The following is a 20795-nucleotide window of genomic DNA, read 5'->3' as shown; positions in this document are numbered from 1 at the left end:
GCAAAAATTTACAAGTGTAAAAAGCCCTTTACATTCTGCTAAGATACTTGGGTTATGATTATGACTACTATGCCACCCACTTGCCACAGGTATGGATATCACTCTCTAGTGTGGGGGAAATCTGATTAACCCCTTGTGTCCTTGAGGTGTTGCAATTGCGTATATGGCACATAAAACTCCATAGTATTCTATACACTGTTCGAAGTCTGTGGCATGGAAAGCACAGGAACCTTTACTAGACGATTTGAATAGACTGGAACACTGGCACTGGCCTGTGATTAGCTTTTGGATGATTTCCTTGAACTAAACACAACTTGGCTACATTGACTGACGCAAGACCTGTGGTGTTGCTGAGTGTTCTCTACTTGAGAAAGATAGAACTTGAGTGTGAAGTAGGAGGAATTTGCTTGTGGGTGACAGCTCAGAGAGTGACCATGGGTGCTAAAAAAAGATGACCCATGGGGGTTGATTCTAAACCTCTGTCAGCTTTCTGATGACTCATCAAGGGCTTTTGATGGGTATGAGATATTAAAGGGGGGAAAAGCACTGTTTGCTGAACTTGATCCTTTGACCACACATGACTCTGGGAGAGAGGCAGCCATTATTGGTTCACTCTCGAGTGTCAGTTTGGGGCATGGTGTCTGTTTTCCCAAGACATTAAGGAGAATTATGACAGGAGATTACAGCACTGATTCCACAGATAGCTGATGATGAATGGGAAAAATATGCAGCATTTATCTTTAGGTGTTAGAATCAGTGTCACCTCACTGAAAGCACATGATCAGTCAGGTGACATAATGATTTAGTCTCTCGTCCAGACATTTATCTGGCACTTGTCAAAATTATATTATTTGAATTACCTACAACTGTATGATAATGCCCAGTATAAAAGTCAAAAGACTTGTCGAGGGCTATTCAGCAGGTCCAATTCTGAGTCTGGAAAGTTGATGTGATGTATCTATAGGGTGGTCAGTTAATGCAGTCTGGATTAAGTTTATTAGGAATAATATTTATGTTTGCAATGGTAGGCCCTATATCCTCATAATTGCATCACACTCTTGCTGTTGGCTTCTTAAAGTAATCAGTATATTCCGTACCAATATTACTTGAAGTATCAAAGAGGAAATCCACCCCCAAAATAAATAGACTTCAAAAGAAAGAGAAATATTCTCCCTACAGAATTATGCATACATGACTGAATTTGCATAAGAAATAAAAGGAAGATATGACATTTTGACATTTCACATTTTTTCAGAAAACATTTCTTGACCAGTCCTTATGAATATTCAAATCAGCTAGTTGACAATATCATACCACATTACCCTAAAAAATTGTGAAGGTATGACATCATCAACTCTCTCATTTGAATATTCATTAGCACTGATCAAGATATGTTTCCCCAAAATATGTGAAATTTTAAAATGTCATATCTTCCTTATTTCTTATCCAATTTTAGTCATTTTTGCATCATTCTGTGGAGAATATTTTTCTCTTTTTTTTTTTTTGAAGTTAGGATTCATTTTTAGAGTGGATTTCTTCTTTAACACATGGACAGCAGCCTAATGGCAGATGAGCCTTGCTTCTGTATAACCGGTTTACCATTAGGTCTACCTTATTTGGGCTGGAAAGATGAAAGTTTGATACCTTCCCTGGTGTCTGATTGTTAAATTTTCACCTTCTTCACCATTTCAACTGAGACTTGAAATTAGTTTGATGTTGGGAAACAGCTGAAAATATTTCAGGAAAGTATTCAGAAAAACTTTGCCTTTTCTACTCTGGAGTTAAGGATAATGAGATAGTTGATAACATTTTAATGGTGACTTAAAAACAATGATAAAATGTTGCTGTGCCTGGAATATGAAAAGGGTTCTGCATGTTGGTGAAATGATGTCCCACATGGCAAAATATACACTGTTTGGCAAAGTCAACATTTTGGTGCTCGGTCTTCATGCACCTGTTTCCATGCAGTATCAATACCCCAAAATATAAGGCAACATGACAGGCGACATTGTATGTTTCTTGAAGACGGTGTGACATGTGTTAGAAATGTCTGCAGTGCTATATGCTAAACTGCAACAAATTTGATATTTGTTGAAGAACCTGCGGTGGTTGGCACCAGGGTAATGTTTCACCCATTTAGCAGTGATATTATATCAATCATCAGGACAGATTTAGACACAAATTTCTGCCCACTGTTTTGCACCTGTCACTATCAGTAGTGTGTCTGTCCTTGTGCTTGTCTGTGATTGGGTAATTGTTTGTTGCCATGGTGATGGAATGAGTTATGTAGATGGTAATGACCTCTGACAACCAACATGTTCCCAGTTGTCTTTTTGTGTGTAGTCTGTGGGGAATATAAACCCAGCTACAGTTTCTGAAATTGCATGTGGGCTTCAGGACTGGTATCAACAAACACTGGAAAATATATGACCGAGTATTACTTCTTGTTTGGATTTCTGAAATTAACAGAACTGATGATACAAGAGAAAGGAAGACTGAAAGTTGAGGGTTTTCTTCTGATTTCTTTTGTTCAGTCATGACTGTAAAGTTAGTGGCTTTTGTGCTGAAATCATTTTGATGCTGGCAGTTTATAGATGATGATGACCATGATGGTAATGATAATTGTATTGATGATGATATTGATAATGATAATGATTGTTGGTGATATGGTGATAATGATTGATAATGATAGATGTCGATGGAAGCGATGGTGATGTTGGTAATAAGAATTGCTTTGGCTGTTCTTGTGATTGCCCTCAATGTTTTAGGAAATGTATTTTACCTTGCCACTAGAATGGAAACTTTAGAGCAGCACCTGTTCTCTGCCGCTATTTTCATTTCATTATGCTTTAAACATTATCCAGATCCTGTTCAAAAGAATACAACATCACTTATAAAGAGAAGAGAGGTGTAGCAGCAGCACTTGTACAAAAGATTTGATATTTATAACATCCAACACACCAAAAAGTTCCTGGTCGCAAGTTACATAGCTTGTTACACATGCAACAATTACCTAATTTTTTCAGTCACACATGGAGACATGTATGCAATGTGTGTGAGGTAGACAGATCTGCGCTTTAATACTGAGTCTTTACATGACTGATTGGTGGTCATCCACTGCCTCTTGCGTTGAGACATGGCTCTCTCAGAAATGCTATGAATTCCCCCATAACCCTTCTACACGTTGAGTCAGTGTATGAGCACAGTTTGACAGAAATATCTTTGTTGTGAGAATATTCAGCATTGTATTTTCCAATAGAGGAAAAGAGGGCCTGGATGCACAAGACTATATTCCATCTTCTTCCTCAGTGGGTTCAAGAAACTGCATGGATTCAGTAAGAGTGAGAGGTGAATGACCCAGGATCAAGAGTAGATGTGTTTGCTCTGATATCATACTGAATGTATAGGCCTATGATGAGCCACATTTACACTTACTAACATCGCGATTTTTAAAATCGCGATATTTTGGTTCCACCGTTTACACTTGCGCAAAAGCATGCGAAGTTTGAGCTTCACGAAACATCGCGATTTTTTGATCGATGGTGCGCATGCGTAATTTACCTCTTTTCAACACGGTAGCTGAGTGGAAGCGCGCGCTATTCTGTTCATTTCACTGCAGCGCAGTATATTTTGATCACAGCTAGCTGGTTGGAACGTTGAGCCAGGGCTTTTTATCAGTACAATGCACACATAAATTTGTCTTCTCTAGACTGTTTACTTATGGTAAAACTATAGGATACCTATAGCTTGCTATATTAGATCACATACGTAGTAGGTGTGTAAAACTTCATCTACAGCAGCATTCAGGAGGATCATGAAATTTCGCCGATATGACGAAAGTGAGAAGTAGGACTTGGAAGTTAGGACTGGTATTTTATCAGGCGACAGCAAGAACCCACACCTGTTACGTACTCCTGTATTCCACAAACAACGTATATCAAGAGCAGTATGGGCACTCCCACAATCTGAATCAATGCATTTCAGGGAGAACATTATTTTGTTAAGTCGTCATGGGGTGATGATACGTGGTTGGAGAACTTCAGGTTTGCTACTCGTAGTAGTTTTCACGTACTAGTTTCATCAGGGAGAGGGAGGTAAGAGACCATGAGCCGATCGAGGATCGGCCGTTTAGACCTGTACACAGCTGTCTATACCGGGTACTACTTTGTAGTACTCTGGCCAGTGACCGACGTACTCTCTACACGTTCCAAAGAGGGATCGGGAGCGCGCGTAAACTCCCGGTGCAATCCGATACCGAAAGTCACGTGATGAAAAATCGCGATATTTCTGCAGCTTGGGTTTACACTCGCTAACTTCACCTCAAACTTCGCGATGTTTCAAAAAATCGCACTCCAGCTGGCGATTTTTCTGGCGATGTTTCGAGGGCGTTTGGGTGTAGTTGCTTAGCAACTTACACCCAAATGTCGCGATTTTAGAAAAATCATGATTTTTCCAAGCAAGTGTAAATGGGCCTATGTATGATTGTGTGTGTGTGGAGGGGGGGGGAGTATTTCCAGATGTAAACTTGATATTGCTGTACCTCACTATTTTCCCTTTCTTTTGTACAAGTCAAGAAGAGAGTTACATATGTACCTAAAAGTCAAAGGAGTTTTGAATTTGGCAAAAAGGAGTGTGTGTGTGTGGGGGGGGGGGGGGGACAAGATGTTGGTATATTGAAAGGAGTAATAATAAAAAGAGAACACTGAAGGCTCACTGAGCAAGAATACATCAAGCGACCTGGAGGTCAATATTATGAAATGTTATGACCATCTGAGGGGCAGTTGGTCAAGTATACCAAGATATCCCATGGGCATCTCAGAATACCTCATGGTCATGTCAGGTAATGTCCCATTGTGTCTGCAGACCTTGTTTGTTTTGAACATGAAAAGTCCCCAAATCTCCTCACTTTACTGGACATATTTTTTCCCTCTTCATGTTTTTCCTCCAGACTGTGAAGGGCATGATGCTCATGTGCAAATTCTGGCAATGAGGACCTTGTCATACTTTCATGAAAACACCAGGAAAATGATATTCTATGAAAAGAAATAATAAAGATAATGATATATTTCGTGGGCATAGGCTGATGAAATAACATTAAGTAGATTCTATTTTGAGTATGATATTCATGTTCCACTGCTACTGCTTTCTAACTGGTCTTCTTTAGAGTGATTCTTGAAGATGGCTTTACAGGCATGACTTGTGTCTATACAGTGTGTGTGTGCTACATTATATAGATGATGACTGGCGGGGGAGGGAACATACCGAATGTTCCACCCGAAGTGTTTGCAATGCTATTGAGGGAGGTTATAAGTCCCGAGACGAAGTTGAGGGACTTATAGCCTCCCGAAATAGCATTTCAAACCCTGAGGGTGGAACGTTTGGTAGATGTTCCCGACAACAAAAGTCATCATCTGTTATATTATATATTAGTCAGTCAAATACGTCAACGTTTACCACCGCACCAGCACAGCGCACTCGATCGCTGGCGTTGCTCGTTTACGCATGCAGAGCCAAATTCACTGTGCGCGCACGGTCCTAGGCCGACTGTCATTTGTTACATGAAAATGTTTTCCCATGGGAGATTGAACATAACGAATGTACCTCCATCACGTGACTGTGTTCAGCCAATCACTAACCGGTATTTGACTAACCCATTTAATATTCAGATTTATCGCAACTTGTTCCCGTCCAGCTGTTCCTGGCAACGATATTAAAAGACAAGTTCACCTTCATAGACATGTGGGTTGAGTGAATGCAGCAATATTGATAGAACACATCAGTGAGAGTTTGAGCAAAATGGGACAATCCATTAAAAAGTTATGAATTTTTGAAGTTTCTGCTCAGTCACGGCTGGATGAAAAGACTACTATAGCTTGTGACGTCACATGAGTACAACGATATAAAGAAAGAATAAAGAAAATTCAACATATTTCCATTTTTCTCGCATAACAAAAGAACACTCGACATCTCTCTTTCATAAGGCAGGGGGAATAATGTTACCCTTAACATACATTAGTAGCAAGTCGAAAAAATGCGCACTTTATTCAAAAAGTAAAGTTTTGTGAAATTCTCTTTTTATTTTCCTTATATAGTTGTACGCATGTGACATCATACACTGTGGTAGTCTTCTCTTCCAGCAGTGACTGCGCAGATACTTAAACGCGCTGCCTCCCCCATTCTGTATCAAATGTAGTGACCCCCGAATGAGAATAGCGCTGGCTCAATGGGTCAGCGAACAAAATGCTAGGCTACAAGAGAGCTCCCTGTGCTAATCTCCTAACCCAAAATGGCTGTCCCAGCGAGCCACGAGAGCTTCCGAATGGATGCACACTCTCAGTGCGCATGTGCATGAAGAGAGGCCGAAAGAGCCACGCGTCTTCTGACCTCTCTCCTCCAATCACCGCAGCTCGCGGTGACAATATTTGTGTATGATGCGCACACACACACGCACACACACACACACACACACACACACACACACACGTGCGTCTTCTGGCCTCTCTCCTCCAATCACCGCAGCTCGCGGTGATAATGTTTGTGTATGATGCGTACACACACACGCACACTTGTCTCAGTGGTAGCATTGTCTCACACGTTTATGGATATAGCACCGAGTCTGGCATTGTGCAATTGCACGCACAAACTTCGGTCGTTCGGAGTTTACGTACCATTAGGGACGGCGATCGGCTGCCTTTAAGATTCATACTGTGTTGTTTTGGCGCTCTATGTCGTCGTAGTGGTCTTATAGAGCCTGCTGGTTCAACACACATCTGATGTTGACTAATATATGTGGTATGCTTGCATTCACCATACAACAAGTTAGGAATGTCTTCAGACCAGCAGAAGATGCACCTTTCATGTGCCGGAGCATTTCACTGAACTTGCCAAGCATTTTATCAACATTCATCAATCCATTCAAATTTTACTTAGCTGTAAAAGTTTAAATACTTAATCAAACAACCTGAATATATGTTTGTTTGTTTGTTTTTCCTGCACATGTGCATATTATTATGCTGACTCCAAAACAGAATGATTCTTGTTTCTCTGGCAGTGTATTAAAATGGTGCATTACGCAAAAAAGCTATATTTTTCCTCGTTATATTTGTTTGTGTGGGGGGGGGGGGGGATGTAAATGTCCCACCCAAATAATTGATCTTAATTTCCACCAGAAAAGAAAGAGGTCTCCTCTGCGTCTCAAGGGGCCACTTCAGACCAAAAGTGACCTCTCCTGACATGGTCTTCCAGGTATCACCTCAGAGATGACACTCAGTTCTTGGAAAATGTAACCATGACGACCTCCATGTAGAGTAACTCTTCCACTCTGTTCCTGGTTGAGGTTCCTCTCTCCCTCCCACCCATGCAGCCTAGAGTGACCCTGTCCACATCCTACATGGAGGTCACTGTCCTGATGACTGTCAGTGAAATTGTCCTCTGTTGACCGAACCTGAAGCAAGGTGAATTTTGAAGATGGACAGTTCTCTCCCATTGGCCAGCTCGCTTTCAAATTCAGCATCTTCACCAACCTTTTTATCATTGAAGATGTGGCAACACCATTTTAACTGCCCATAATCACCATATGGGGTATATTGAGTCATAATTGTCATGATATAGGCCTGCAGTATGACCAGTTTAACTTAAATTTTCACTGACCTGTGGTGGACATATCATGGTGGTCACAAGAGATATATTTCTCCATTAGAGAAGCTCTCTTCTTCATCTTCTTCACAGTGACTTTCAGTTCTACCATGCACTAGTGTTACCTTCTTCTCCTCCCTGCAGTTTCTAAGGTCACTCAATTTTAAACTTACCTGCAATGGTAAACCTAATGCAGTGAAAAGGTGGCACACCTCCCCCCCAAAAAAAAACAAACAAAAAAACAAAACAACAACAACAACAACAACAACAACAACAACAACAACAACAACAACAACAACAACAACATCGCCCACTAATTCCGCAGCTTATGAGGAAATAACACAGTAAAAAGATTGTGAGTTGCACTTTTGGGGGCAATAAAATGTATTTCATAGACCCTACATATACTTGGTACCTCCATACTTGCATCAAAGATAATTACATCACCTTGTTTAGTCACTGCCTTCTGAACACTTGTTTTGTTCTCCAGGAAACGGCTTGTGGTCTGGTGATGAATCTGAAGTGACACCAAACGTGACAACTTAATGAAAGCAGTGATGGCCAACAAATATTCAGTTCATATCACTTCCTCCATTTACACATTTTGCTGATGTGTTTTGTAGTGTTTGTTCACCCCAGCAAATCATAACCAAATCTTTTCATTCCATTCTGATGCACTTCACGAGTCTTGGTGGATGACGCATTAAAATTATTAATAAATTTGTATTAAACCCGATTGAATAAGTACAGAAATATGCAAAGCACACCGATCATTTTGAAATTGTGAACTGGAGTAAGACACGGTCCAAATGGATATAAAATATATGGGAATTGTTAATAAAAAAAGATCGGATGAATATATATGTTTCATCCAAACAGATAGGCGACAATTCCATGGTCATGCTGAATTCTCTCTGGCTTCAAGTGGAAAATAACCACTCATGAGTCATCCGTTTAAATGATTTCTCTTCGATTGCGATTAATTCTCCTTGATGAGTCATCTATCGTGTTCTTTGGAAGTAGAAGGCCTACCTCATTAAGTTCAAAACACCGTTAGAAAACACGGCAGCTAAAAGTGCCACAGTTTTTTGATGTAATAGTCAGATTGGGCAAGGGCACTGCACTTTTAGGGGTTTAAGTGACAAGGCAGGTTGTTACTATCAGGAGTGGTGATGAGGTACGTGATCAGTGGAGCGTGGAGGACATCCTCCACCCAATTCATTAGTGCACACTCCTCACCCACCACCATCACTACCACTACCACCATAACAGTTTGTTTGGTTCCGGCCCAGTGATTCCTAGTAGAAACTACTCTTTTCTCCTGGCTGGGGATGCTGATGTCAGCTGTGTTGTGCTGTATCTCATTCCTCTTTCTCCCACACCTCTCCCACACCTCTCCTCCTCCCATGTTCAATGAAAGCTGCATCCTCCCCTTACGTCACCCTGTCACACTATCTATCCTCCATGACAAACTGCTTTCTCTTCTAAACTGTTTAACTGTACCCTAGTCATCACCTGCTTCCGAAAGAAGAAGTCATTTGGTAACTAGCCAGGAAAATCCAAGGAGATTGGGCAAACAATTTCAAAGTTATCCCATTGTCACTGGAAATCAACTGCAGTAGTTTTAGTTAGTGGGGATTTTCTTGGTCTCAGGAATTTTCTTGCAAATTAGTAGATATGAAAATACTAAATTGTTTTTGAATGTATAGATGAAGAATACCATACATGAAGTTGAAGATGTGACTTCCTGGTTCTTAGAGGATGTTACAGCAAAGTATCTCAAACTAAACTAACATTTCCAGAGAGACGACTGCATAAAAAATGTGATTCAGAGTGTGACTGATTGGACCAAAGTTGTATGCATGTTTCTTTGGCCTGGAATTAAGGTCTAGCTCCATTTATCCATTGTCCTGAATGAGTGATGAGCTCATTGACAGGATGAAATCCTGGTTGATGGATCACTGACGAGGTTTAATCGGACAAGGGGATGAGGATTGTTGGTTTTGTGGAGTCAATCACAACAGATGTCTGCAGGTCAGAGCTTAGAGCATCTGTCTGTGTGTTTGACTTCCACCAATTAGACTGAAAACAAAGCCTTGCTTAACCGGTTGAGGACGGCTCGACTTTGCTACAACAGGCATTTCCCATAGACACCTGCCCGAATATACTTGGGACTCGACCTCATTGGGTTAAACTTGGGTAATGGCATGGCTTGATTCACCATTTCAGAATACACGCTTATCCATCTTTGTCATGTACAGTGCTCATTAAATGGGGAAGTTTCCCCAAACACAATAGTGGATTCAGGTAAAATAAAGAAAAACTGGTGAAACACATATGAAAGATAGATAGTCCATTCAAATGTTTTGCAGAAATTGAAAGTTTTGGCTATTGCCATGTGCTTGTCTTCTTGATGCAGTAGGTGTACAACAATTTTTGATGTCACCATAGCTAAGAAGTCAAATAAGAAAGGTGTTTAGAATACCTGTTTCTAAGATATATCATCACATTAGCAAGTATCGTTCCATGCTTCATAGAAGAGCTATTAATTGGGATGAATTAATCTCATTTTCATGTCAGTTAGTGAGGATTGACTTACTTACTCATCTATTCAAATGATTATCTATATTTGTGTGTTATGTGCTTATCAGTGTATAAATGTTGATTTGCATACTGTAAAACAAGATATTTTCGTGGCATGAAATTTTTGCGAATTGGAACCGATGGCCTTTTTCGCGGTATGAAATTTTCGCAAGTTGCCTCGAACATTCAATCATATTCTATTCAATTCAATTCGCGTTTATTTCATTCAAACAGATAAAAAAACATTCAGACAAGGTATATAAATAAATTCAAATCGACAATACAAATGTAACAGAATGTGGAGGCAGCAAGAAAAACAAAGTTTTATGAGCAGCTGCCACCATAACAAAAGCATTTATACTAAAAGTCATATTAAATCGAACAAATAAATGTGCATAGAAATTAAAACCAAAGTAATTAAAAATACATGTTCTACAACAGACACATAAAAAGACAAAAAACAAACAAACACAGAGTAATACCCGAATACGTAGATTACTTTTCTTTTTCCAATAAGAATAATTTAAATCTTCATTTAAAAACATTTAAAGATGGACTCATTTTAATTGGCTGTGGCAAATTATTCCAAATTAAAGGTCCTCTATACAAAACAGAATATAAACCAACATTTGTTTTATTAAGAGGTAAATGATAATTCAGAGGATTTCGCAAACAATACGAGTGAATAACACTATTTAACTGAAACAAGGAAGAAAGACTTGGGGGAATACAATTTTTAAAACATAAATATATAAATACACCATTATTATAATTGTTCAATTCAAAAATATCTAAAACATTAAATTTCATAAAAAGAGGTTTAGTGGAGGCAAGATAATTGGCGTGACATATTATTCTTACTGCTTTCTTCTGCATACGGAAAAGTCTTACCATAGAATAATTTGATGTATTTGCCCAAGCAATGTTACCATATTGAAGTTGACTTCAGGTGATAGCGTTATAAATCATCCATAAAATATATATAGTGTAGACAAGAACTTTTGCGTGCATTTTAATTTTGCGAATCTTGGCTCTCGCAAAATTTGCGAAATCAGAATGCACAGGAACATTCCTCGTTTTACAGTAGTTACTCATTTGTTTTACGTATTCATTTTTTTCTTCAGTGCATTCATTCATTTATGAATCTTTTTATTCATTGACTTCTGTTAGGACATACCCAAAGATATCAATGCTTGCACACTATCTTTTACCAAGAATCAATCAGTTCGATGGCTGATAAAGTGTTGCCTTTGTTGATGTAATATGAATTCATCACAATTATCTTTGTGTGAGCATGATGAACCCACATCCCTGTAAATACAACAAGAGTCATAAAAAGATATTGAGGCAGTATATCACACATTTGGTGGACTACAGTGTAACCTTGAACTCTTTTGATTTAAAAAAAAAAGACAAATCAATCAGAAAGTGCTCGTTGGCTTAGTCTTTGCCGTCTCCATGACGTATCCAGGGCACAGACCATTGTAGGAGCTAATGCACTTTCAAACAATAGAGGCACACTTTCACAGAATTGTTGGCGAAAAGGCTGAATGAAAAGGGAAAAAAAAGATGGAATATGAAATGAAAGGCAGTGATCAGTCAGGAAATGGTGGTTGTATCTTGTCTCATTACTGGTCTATTGTGTTCGCTGATACGTCAGTATGACTTTCCATCCCAGCATGCGGTAGTAGTTGTGATGCACAATGAAAATGAGAATTGAGATATGCATCCAATTACAGCAATGTGCCGTTCAAGGACTCGGTAAATGCAGTGTCGCAATTGATAGTGTCATTCTGTAATTCATCAAAACAAATCCAAAGTGACTTCCCTCTCCTTGTATAAATGCTGAGTCAGCAAATTCTCTGAATTAGTCATTTACCAGATATGGTGATTTTAGCCGTCATTTGATGTCGTGGTTATAGTCCTGATATGGGTGTATCATTGCCATTGTTATATTTTTGCCATATTCTTATTTCTTTGCAAGAGCTGTAGGTAAGATTCATCATTCTATGCCCTTGATATGAAGTCTTTTTTTTTACATCCTCCCAAAGAGCAATGCCCATAGAAGACATGAAAAATAAAAGTTTCTTTAACATTTGGCAGAAAAGTGGAGTGTACGTTTTCCAATTCTGCATGAAGTCTGCTGTCAAGATTTGCAGTGGGAATACCGACTGTTGAAACTCATAACCCTTTATATGTGACATCCAATCAATATTCACATTTATTCTAGTGGCTACACATGAAACATGCAGTTTTTGTATATATGTTATAGTAGTATAGTTATGTGCAGCAGACTGCTTCAAATACCCTATTGCACATGTGAGGTAAACTGTACAAGTGGAAGTTTTTGCACATTTTGTGCAAAATGATACTAGTGCAAAAATATAAGCATGCAAATTTGTCGCTTGTTATAATAATGCAATGTAGTTGGGTTTTTTTTTTTTCGTATCACAGAATTGAAAATATGCAAATTTTATCTTAACCGGTCAAGTGCAAAAAACTATACTTGCGCAAAAATTTCCACCATCACAGCAGTTGGCAAATGCTCACAGTAATTCTCAAGGGCTATGATATTGCAACTTTTCATTGCAGTGCAAACACAATGGTCAAACATTGCAAATTATGTTATGTCAACATGCATATCAATAAGTGTTCCTTTGGCATTGTAATCCATACTCCAGTTCTGATTCCTGTTCATTTATGCAGTAAACAAGAGGATATTCCGGAAGCCTCGCCGGTTCCCAGGTTTGCTCCCTCTACCCAGCAACCGTGCCCCTGAGGGTTCCTCCACCAACGGCCTGGGAGGCCAGGGGGGTGTTCTTCCACCCCCTTACAGGACACTCCAGCCTAGTTTCAGTGGTAAGTTTAGATCTCAACATGGTTATGGATCATCACACAAAAATAAAGGGCTAAATTTTTGTATTCTGCCTTGGTTTGAGAAGCACAGGGTAATACATTTTTTAATACACCAAGAAATCACTCTCAGCTCCAAATTTTGATAATCATAGAGCATCATCTGATTATTTTTTTTTTTCACAAACACCATCTTGCCAACCAGAGACTGCTCACACGTGTTTACCCAGAATGACTTGAGCCTGAAATCCAACTTACTAAAAACTCTGTATGAATGCTGTTTAATCGACTGTACAAATCATTATCAAACTACCAAAGAACAGGCAATCATTGCTGAAACTGTTAAACACACTGGCCCTCGTAAAATATCATAGCACTGTGTTGTACATAACAAGTTGCTCAAGCAACATCTCTTTTCACACATTAGTCTTCAAACAAGCAGCTCAGTTACACTGTCTTTATTTCTGTGTAGTCAATGTTGTTGTTTTGGTTTTTCTTTGTTATGTCTTTCCTATCAAATCAGATTTTCATCGACTGCTCCCTGGCCTTTTACAATTTTCAGCAAAATCATCTTTGTTGTATATTTGACTTTTTTACCTCCATTTTTTCTTTTCTTTTGTAAAAGATGAAGTACCAACTGTGACCATTGGCCACAGCTTTATTGATATACTATTCGCTGACATTTCTGTAATCATGTCACTGACGGCTGGATTTGTCATCATCCCTGATATGATAACAGACCTTGATTCATGATTAGTGATGTATATCTGACAAGAGAGGGCAGTATTGCAAAAGTCCTGGTAGGAATGGTGTCATGTCCCTTGGTAGGGACCATTGCCAGCAGACACCAGACTGGGATTATTGTGAGTGAGAGATAAACATATATCTCAGTTGTTGCATAAAATACTGTCGTTTTGTGAGCTAAATTTCAACTGAAAAATTACTTTGCTGCCATTCATAGGCTAATGGATGTATTGTAAAAGTGGATATTTTCGCGCGACTAATTTTTCGCGCTTGGCCGGGTAAGAAGAGTTTTGCGTGTTTTTAATTCCGCGGAATCAAGACATCACGCACAGGAACATATGGCAAGCAAAAATATTCGTGCGCTTTTATTTTCGCGCTAGTTTCTGGTTGTGCGAAATGCACGAAAATTTCAACACCGCGAAAATTTCCACTTTTACAGTATAGCCATTTATATATTGGAATGATAGTTACAAGGTAATATCTGTGTAAAAAGCCTCATGTCTTGTAGCTGGTAGTATCATTGAATGGCAATGACATTTCTTTGGTTATAACTTAAAGTCATTTGTAATAACTTTCTTTTCAAACATAGTGCTTTATTGCCAGCAATTTCAGATACATTACCACCTTTGAGAGTCCTGTGTTTCCAATTTCTCTCTCAAGGCATAAGCACCGAGTGGAAGTGAAATTTCATTTATCAGTTTTAATAATTACTAGTTGGCAAAAAAAGTAAGTAACCTGTACATAATCACAAAAGAGTATAATATCTTTTAAAAAAGAAATATAATTTGCTTACCTCATTAAAACTAAAGACTTGTAGCTACCTTGTTTTTTTGATAACATTCACACACAAGCATTGATTTAGGTTAGAGATGAAAGAGTTCAAGTGCAACTCCCGACTCAATAAACACATTTTCTGGGCTCACTCATGTGCTGTATATAGAAACCAGTATTTGGTCTTTGATCCATCTGACAACCCTGCCCAAGTCTGTTTTGCAGCCCTTACTATTTATATCTCACATAAATATTTGGACTACATGAAAGAATTTCAACTTTTTCTCTGCAGAGAGCAAAAGTAGGGGCAAAACGCTTAACAAGAAATCCCCAGGAGTCAGAAAGTGAACAAAGACTGACTTGCAATCATTAAATTTCTTTCACTGGTATTGCGACTTTGCAAGTGTTGAGGGAACTTTGTTTTGAGAGTCTAGATTTGATACACATAGTTTAGGTTTGTTCTGATTTACCTCAAATTTCATAATTATAAATGTGTTTTACTTTTAATTTTGCACTTAGTGAATCTGCATATTTGGGGTAAATTCTTTTTTCAATATCTATTTACTTTTTTATTGCAATTGATCAACAGATTGCCCTTTGTCAACATTAATAAGCACCAATTATTCTGTGTTTATTAACCCATTCCCTACGGGAACCTGGTGGCCTGTGTATTAAGTCAATGGGATTTCAGAATTCAGTATGGAACAGGTTAAGTAGTAGTCATGATAAAACAAATCATGGGTATACATTTCTGGCTTCTAAAACTCTGAATAATCGGAGGGATTTATTGACATCAATGAAGGGCAAAAAAGTTGCGATAAAGACAACTCCATACAAGTATTCATTGATTTAAATCTGTTTGTTTGTTTGTTTGTATGTTTGTTTTTAGATTCTGGAGAATCCTTCAGTAGTGATTTAATTCCTTTCAATGAGAGTGCAGCCAACCCTAACCTTACAGCAATAGCACCAACTGGTTCGTCGAGTAAAGAGTTATCGGGCTTTGGCGAATTCATCAATGGAATCATGATCTTTGTGGAGTTCATGAAGGGTGAGCTTTGGATTGAATGAGATTTGATGAGAATCAATTAATGATTATCAATTTTGACAGATACTGCAGAAAAAGTGACTGCCACATGAGGTCGAGAAAGAGAAATCATATAGCGTGGGGTATGATAGACTGAGGTGGCAGCATTTACAGCACCAAAGCCACTGTACCCAAAGCCACCATTGATATCGTAGCAACCTCCAATAATTACCAGCATCACTATAGCATTTCTTTGCTCCTTATGTTTCACAACACTCTGCCACCATTGTTAAAACAGATCAAAGGAATCAAGAACCTGAAATCTTCTTTATAATGTGCAGTACACTTTGTAGTATCAAGAGTCAATCTAAAAGGGTTTTATGTATCATAATATATTCATAGATAATTCTTTCATAGCATGTTTAGGAATGACTTGTTCGAAATGCCATTAAATTCTAAAGGAATTATAGATATTGCTTGTTATTTGTGTTGCTTGATACAGTTTCAATACCAAAGTGTCTTTCTGCAAGTGAAATGCTTGAACATATCCATTTGTCAATAAAGAATTGGAAGTGATCCTTTTATTATATCACAATGGCCAAAAGTGTTGTTTTTTGTGATCATGAATGGATAAAGCTGTCATGGTTACAATTAGATTTTAAGTGTTTGAGAGCTGAGTGCCTTCAGATTTAATAGTAATAATAATGATAGCTAGTTTTTGTGTAGCGTATTTCACAGTTTTTAAGTATCACAATGCTCTTTACAGACTATTATTACTTTTAGTGAGGTAACTAAGAAAATGCATAATTATGTGCATGCAATCACATTATTTTGGTATTCAATGGATATGAAGAAGAATTGTTGAAGTTTTTAAAAGTTTTATTGCAAAATGAGCTTACTCCATTCTTGTTAAGTTGAGATATCTGTGATTACAGCTGTTAAAATCAAAGAAAATAATAAGATGGTACAGGATATTTTTAATCATAATTTCTAGAATATTCCTTGTTATGTCACAAGTGAGGTATTACTGGAAAGGTTTAATTTTGCTCCATCTGATGATGGACTTACTTTGAAAAGCTTGAAAATAGCAGTTAGCTCATTTTGCAATAAACTCTTCTATTATTTATTCCCTTTCATTTCTTAGGTATTTTGAATGATACTACTAGTGCAATATACAACATATGAAGTATGGGACTGCTCAGGAACTCTTGAATTCAATATAATTGTGCAGTGAATAATGTAAAGGAGAGTGGTGATTTGTGCAGTTTGTGCACTGCGATGCCTAAATATGAGATGGATGTCGATTTGCTTGTAATATTTATTTATTTATTTTGTCTTATTTATACAGGGTGGCCCCGTCAGTAATCAAGTACTGTTTTCCAGAGGGCCCTGTAAACAAACACATACAAGATAACAATCATAACAGATATAAGCATAACTAAATACATCTGAGAAAATAGAACAGTATTTGTTGAAAATAAGAAAATGAGGAAGGAAACTAAAAGTAACAGTTTGTAACCAGGATTAAAAAAAAACAAACAACTTAATGACTGGGTATACAAAGAATGGCGGTGAGTTGGCTCAGTCGGTAGCGCATCTGCCTCACGATCACGCGGCCCGGATTCGAACCCGAGTCTGGACTGAGCAATGTTGTGTGTAAGCATACTGTCCCCTCTAACAAGAGGCAAAACACTCTGTCCCTCAGATAGGACATAAAATGGAGGTCCCGTGTATGAGAGAGTCACAACTCATGCACGTAAAAGATCCCACTTCATTCATCCATCGCAAAGAGCAGGGTGTTTAACCCGGTGAAGTGGTCCCACCTCACATCCAACTGGACCCCATGGAAGACCAGCTTAACATGGCTGAATATGGGCTATCCAGCCATCTTCTTAGATGGAAATGAACAAACAAACCCACCCCCCCCCCCTTCAAATGGTAATAAATGTGGATATAATGTATAGTATTCTTTTGTCTTCTCCAGAAAACAAAGACATCTTCATCCAGTACTTTGTGATCGGCTGTCTGGTGGGTATTATCCTGGCTCTCATCTCATGGGTCGTTCACCTCAGACGGAGGAAGGCAAAGTTAAAAAAGAAATTCAAGAGCGGAGGTAAGCGGCATTTGATTGTGGTCATTAATTCCCAAGGAGTCTTTGCACATGCAAAATAACAGTTTGAGCTACCGTGTAGAGTAGCTGATGAAATTTAGAAGCATTATGTAATCATTTTTGGTGAGTTTTGTTGAATGCTAAATAACACTGTTAAAGAGTCTGGTTGCTTAATTTTTAGTTGAGTTGAGTTATAAAACTTCTAAAGACTGAGCCGTGTGATGATGTGCAAATGCATTAAAAATAATCCAGTACAAACAAATTTAGCATTTACCACCTATTTTCAATATTTTTTGTTTGTTTGATAATGATCATTGATGTAATATCCTAGCTCCGAAAGTGATCAGGTACAAACACATTTAGCATTTAACATCTGTTTTCAATGATATTTTTGTTTGATAATGATCATTGATGCAATATGCTAGCTTCATATTTGCACAATATCAAAGACTTTGGTAGCACATGGGGCCATGCAAAGCTCTAATGGTGCCTTCATCTAAGATGTCATCCAGTTACAATATGATAAATGAGTCCACTTCCTAGCTCAACCCCATCGTGGCATGGGTAATACTTCATTTTCCAGCAATGTGGGCATTTTGAAATGAGAGAGTAACAGTTGGTGAGTATTGACTGTATTGGGTTTAGTGTTGCCACAGTGCCTGTCATTCTAACATTTTGAAGAGTTACCGGTAGTTGATGTATCATTCCATCTTTGTTGAAAAGTGTGGAATTGTAAATATCATTGATAAGGTTTGGAATACTATGTAGGTGGCAAAGAAATCTTCATTCTGTCTCTTTTCAAAACAATGTTTTATGGGCAAGTGTACTAAAAAAGTTCCAAGCAATTCAATAGTGACAATATGTATGATATTGTAAATAGTGTGTACATGTCATTTTATTCCCAAAGTTTAACCCCCGAGGACGATACCTGAGTACACTCTGGCAAGTGTCTATGGGAAATGCATGTTGTAGCAAAATCAGCCTGTCTTCTATGAGTAAATAGTGAAACCCAGTATCAGATCAGCTAGAGAGTGGCCTTACTGGACCAATGTTTGAAAAGTTCTGACAGTTTTGATACAGGTCAGTTATCTATAAAAAGACCCTTTGCTCTTAGCCCATTGAGGACAGACTGATTTTGCTATAACATGCAATTTCCATAGACACCTGCCCGAGTATTCTCGGGTCTCATCTTCAACGGGTTAAGGGACAGGCATTGCGGTGCAATTTTCCTACGTCACCTTCCTAAGAAGAATTTTTACTTTTTCCATTGATGTCTTGCAGAGAGTGCCAGTGGGAGTCATGGTGGGGCCAACGGGGTTCTTGCCGCAGTCCAGGAGGAGGATCGCATCAACATCGATGAGATTTGGCGGAGCCCGCCACGCCCCGGGATGATGAACCGGGTCAGTCCAACGGAGGATTCCAATGACAACACGATATGGCGCTCCCACACGCTACCAGGCAATAGACAATTAAATAGCTACTATCCCTAGCAACGCATCACTAGGGCGTGGCCTGGAAGCCATGAAATTCAAGATGACTGAACAGTACATGTGTTAAAAAAGAAAAAGATGGTTCCAAGTGTGGGATACTTTCTCTTGGCGATAGTATTATTTTTGTTTGTCACAATAATGTTCATTATTTACTGTGTAAATGGTATGCACCAACTCAACACATTTGAAAAATTATTTGTAAAAAGTTTTACCTTGATGTTCTGTTTATGCAAACTTGCACATGTTATGAATAGATGATGTGGAATATATAATTGTAAGAGAACAAAATATGTCAGATGGTGAGAGAATGTTCTTTATCATGAAAATTCAGGAGGATGTGGAACTAGTTGTCTGGAAGTGAGCTTTCATTTGTACCAAGCCTCTGCCTCTTACAGATTTTGTTTTCTATCCAGAGCAGTTTTATTTTGATATCCTGTATTTAATAGAGGCAGAGAGAGAGAAAATGGGGGGGGGGGGGGGGGGGAGGGGGAGAGGTAGCGAGGGGAGAGATTGAGCACTTTAGTGATGAGTGAGAGAGAAGGTGTTCAAAGATGAGAGTCTGGAGTTACATGAGAGAGAAATGAATGAGTGGATTGAAAGATTTAAACAGAGTGACAGAGAGAGAAGTGTCAGTGTTAGTGTTAGTGTTGGTGTATGAGTGTGTGTGTGTGTGTCTGTCTGTCTGTCTGTGTGAGAGAGAGAGAGAGAGAGAGACGGAGAGAGAGAAGTGCATAGGATGTGAGTGAAGAGTGTAATGTGTAGTGATGAATATTAAAGGGAGTGTATAGTTTTGGTTGAGACTTAACTTCAGGTTTCTAACATTTTTGGTGATTTAATGAGAAAATTCTTACGAAATATAAAAGGGCATGTAATTCCAAGAGGAATTCATTGCTTATTTAATGAAAATTGGTTTTGAGATATCCAAAACAGAGCAATACTAAATAAACAAATCGCTTTGTTTTACTTTGCTTTTGGATGCCTCAGCCATTCCAAAACCGATTTTCATCAGATAAACTTTGAATTCCCTAAGAATGGTATACTGTGTACTATTTCACATTTCAGTGGTTTCTTGATATCTCACAAAAAGATAAAAGCCCAATTATCATCTCCACCAATACTGTAAAACGAGGAATGTTTGCATGCATTTTAATTTCGCGAATTTTTCGAGCGGCAACATTTGCAAAATTAAAATGCACGCAAAAGTTCTTGCCTACACAACTTGCATTGGACAAAGTTTATTTAATGAAAATCAGTTTTGGAATGGCTGAGACATCCAAAAGCAAAATAAAACAAAGAGACCATAGTAAAAGGTGGGTCCCACCTTTTATTAGGAGGAACACTTTGTTTTGGATATCTCAGCCATTTTCAAACAAATTTTCATCAAATAAACTGTGAATTCCTTGTGGAATCACATGCTCTTTCATAGTACATAAGAGGTTTCTCGTTATCTCACCAAAGAATGTTAGAAATCTGATGTTAGGTCTCAACCAAAACTATGCGATCCCTTCAAGAGATGTGTTAATGGGAGAGAAATAAAGATATACTGCAGTAGATTGTAAGATAATGGAAGTGAGAGGAAGCCTGG

General features: G+C 38.4%; 1 protein-coding gene across 1 annotated transcript in view; it reads left to right on the top strand.

The window, feature by feature from the left end:
• Positions 1–19210, top strand: part of LOC139719719 (uncharacterized) — a 146498-nt gene extending 127288 nt beyond the window's left edge. The window contains exons 6-9 of the mRNA XM_071631113.1: positions 12925–13077; positions 15476–15634; positions 17595–17723; positions 19002–19210. Of these exons, the coding sequence (XP_071487214.1) occupies positions 12925–13077; positions 15476–15634; positions 17595–17723; positions 19002–19210 (650 nt within the window). The remainder of the gene's footprint in view (positions 1–12924; positions 13078–15475; positions 15635–17594; positions 17724–19001) is intronic.
• The last annotated feature ends 1585 nt before the right edge of the window (positions 19211–20795 follow it).

Source organism: Diadema antillarum, unplaced genomic scaffold (genome assembly GCF_040938485.1).
Source record: "Diadema antillarum isolate AM-2024a unplaced genomic scaffold, OU_Dant_1.0 scf00000114, whole genome shotgun sequence".
Lineage (NCBI taxonomy): Eukaryota > Metazoa > Echinodermata > Echinoidea > Diadematoida > Diadematidae > Diadema > Diadema antillarum.
This window is presented reverse-complemented; position numbering and strand designations above follow the sequence as displayed.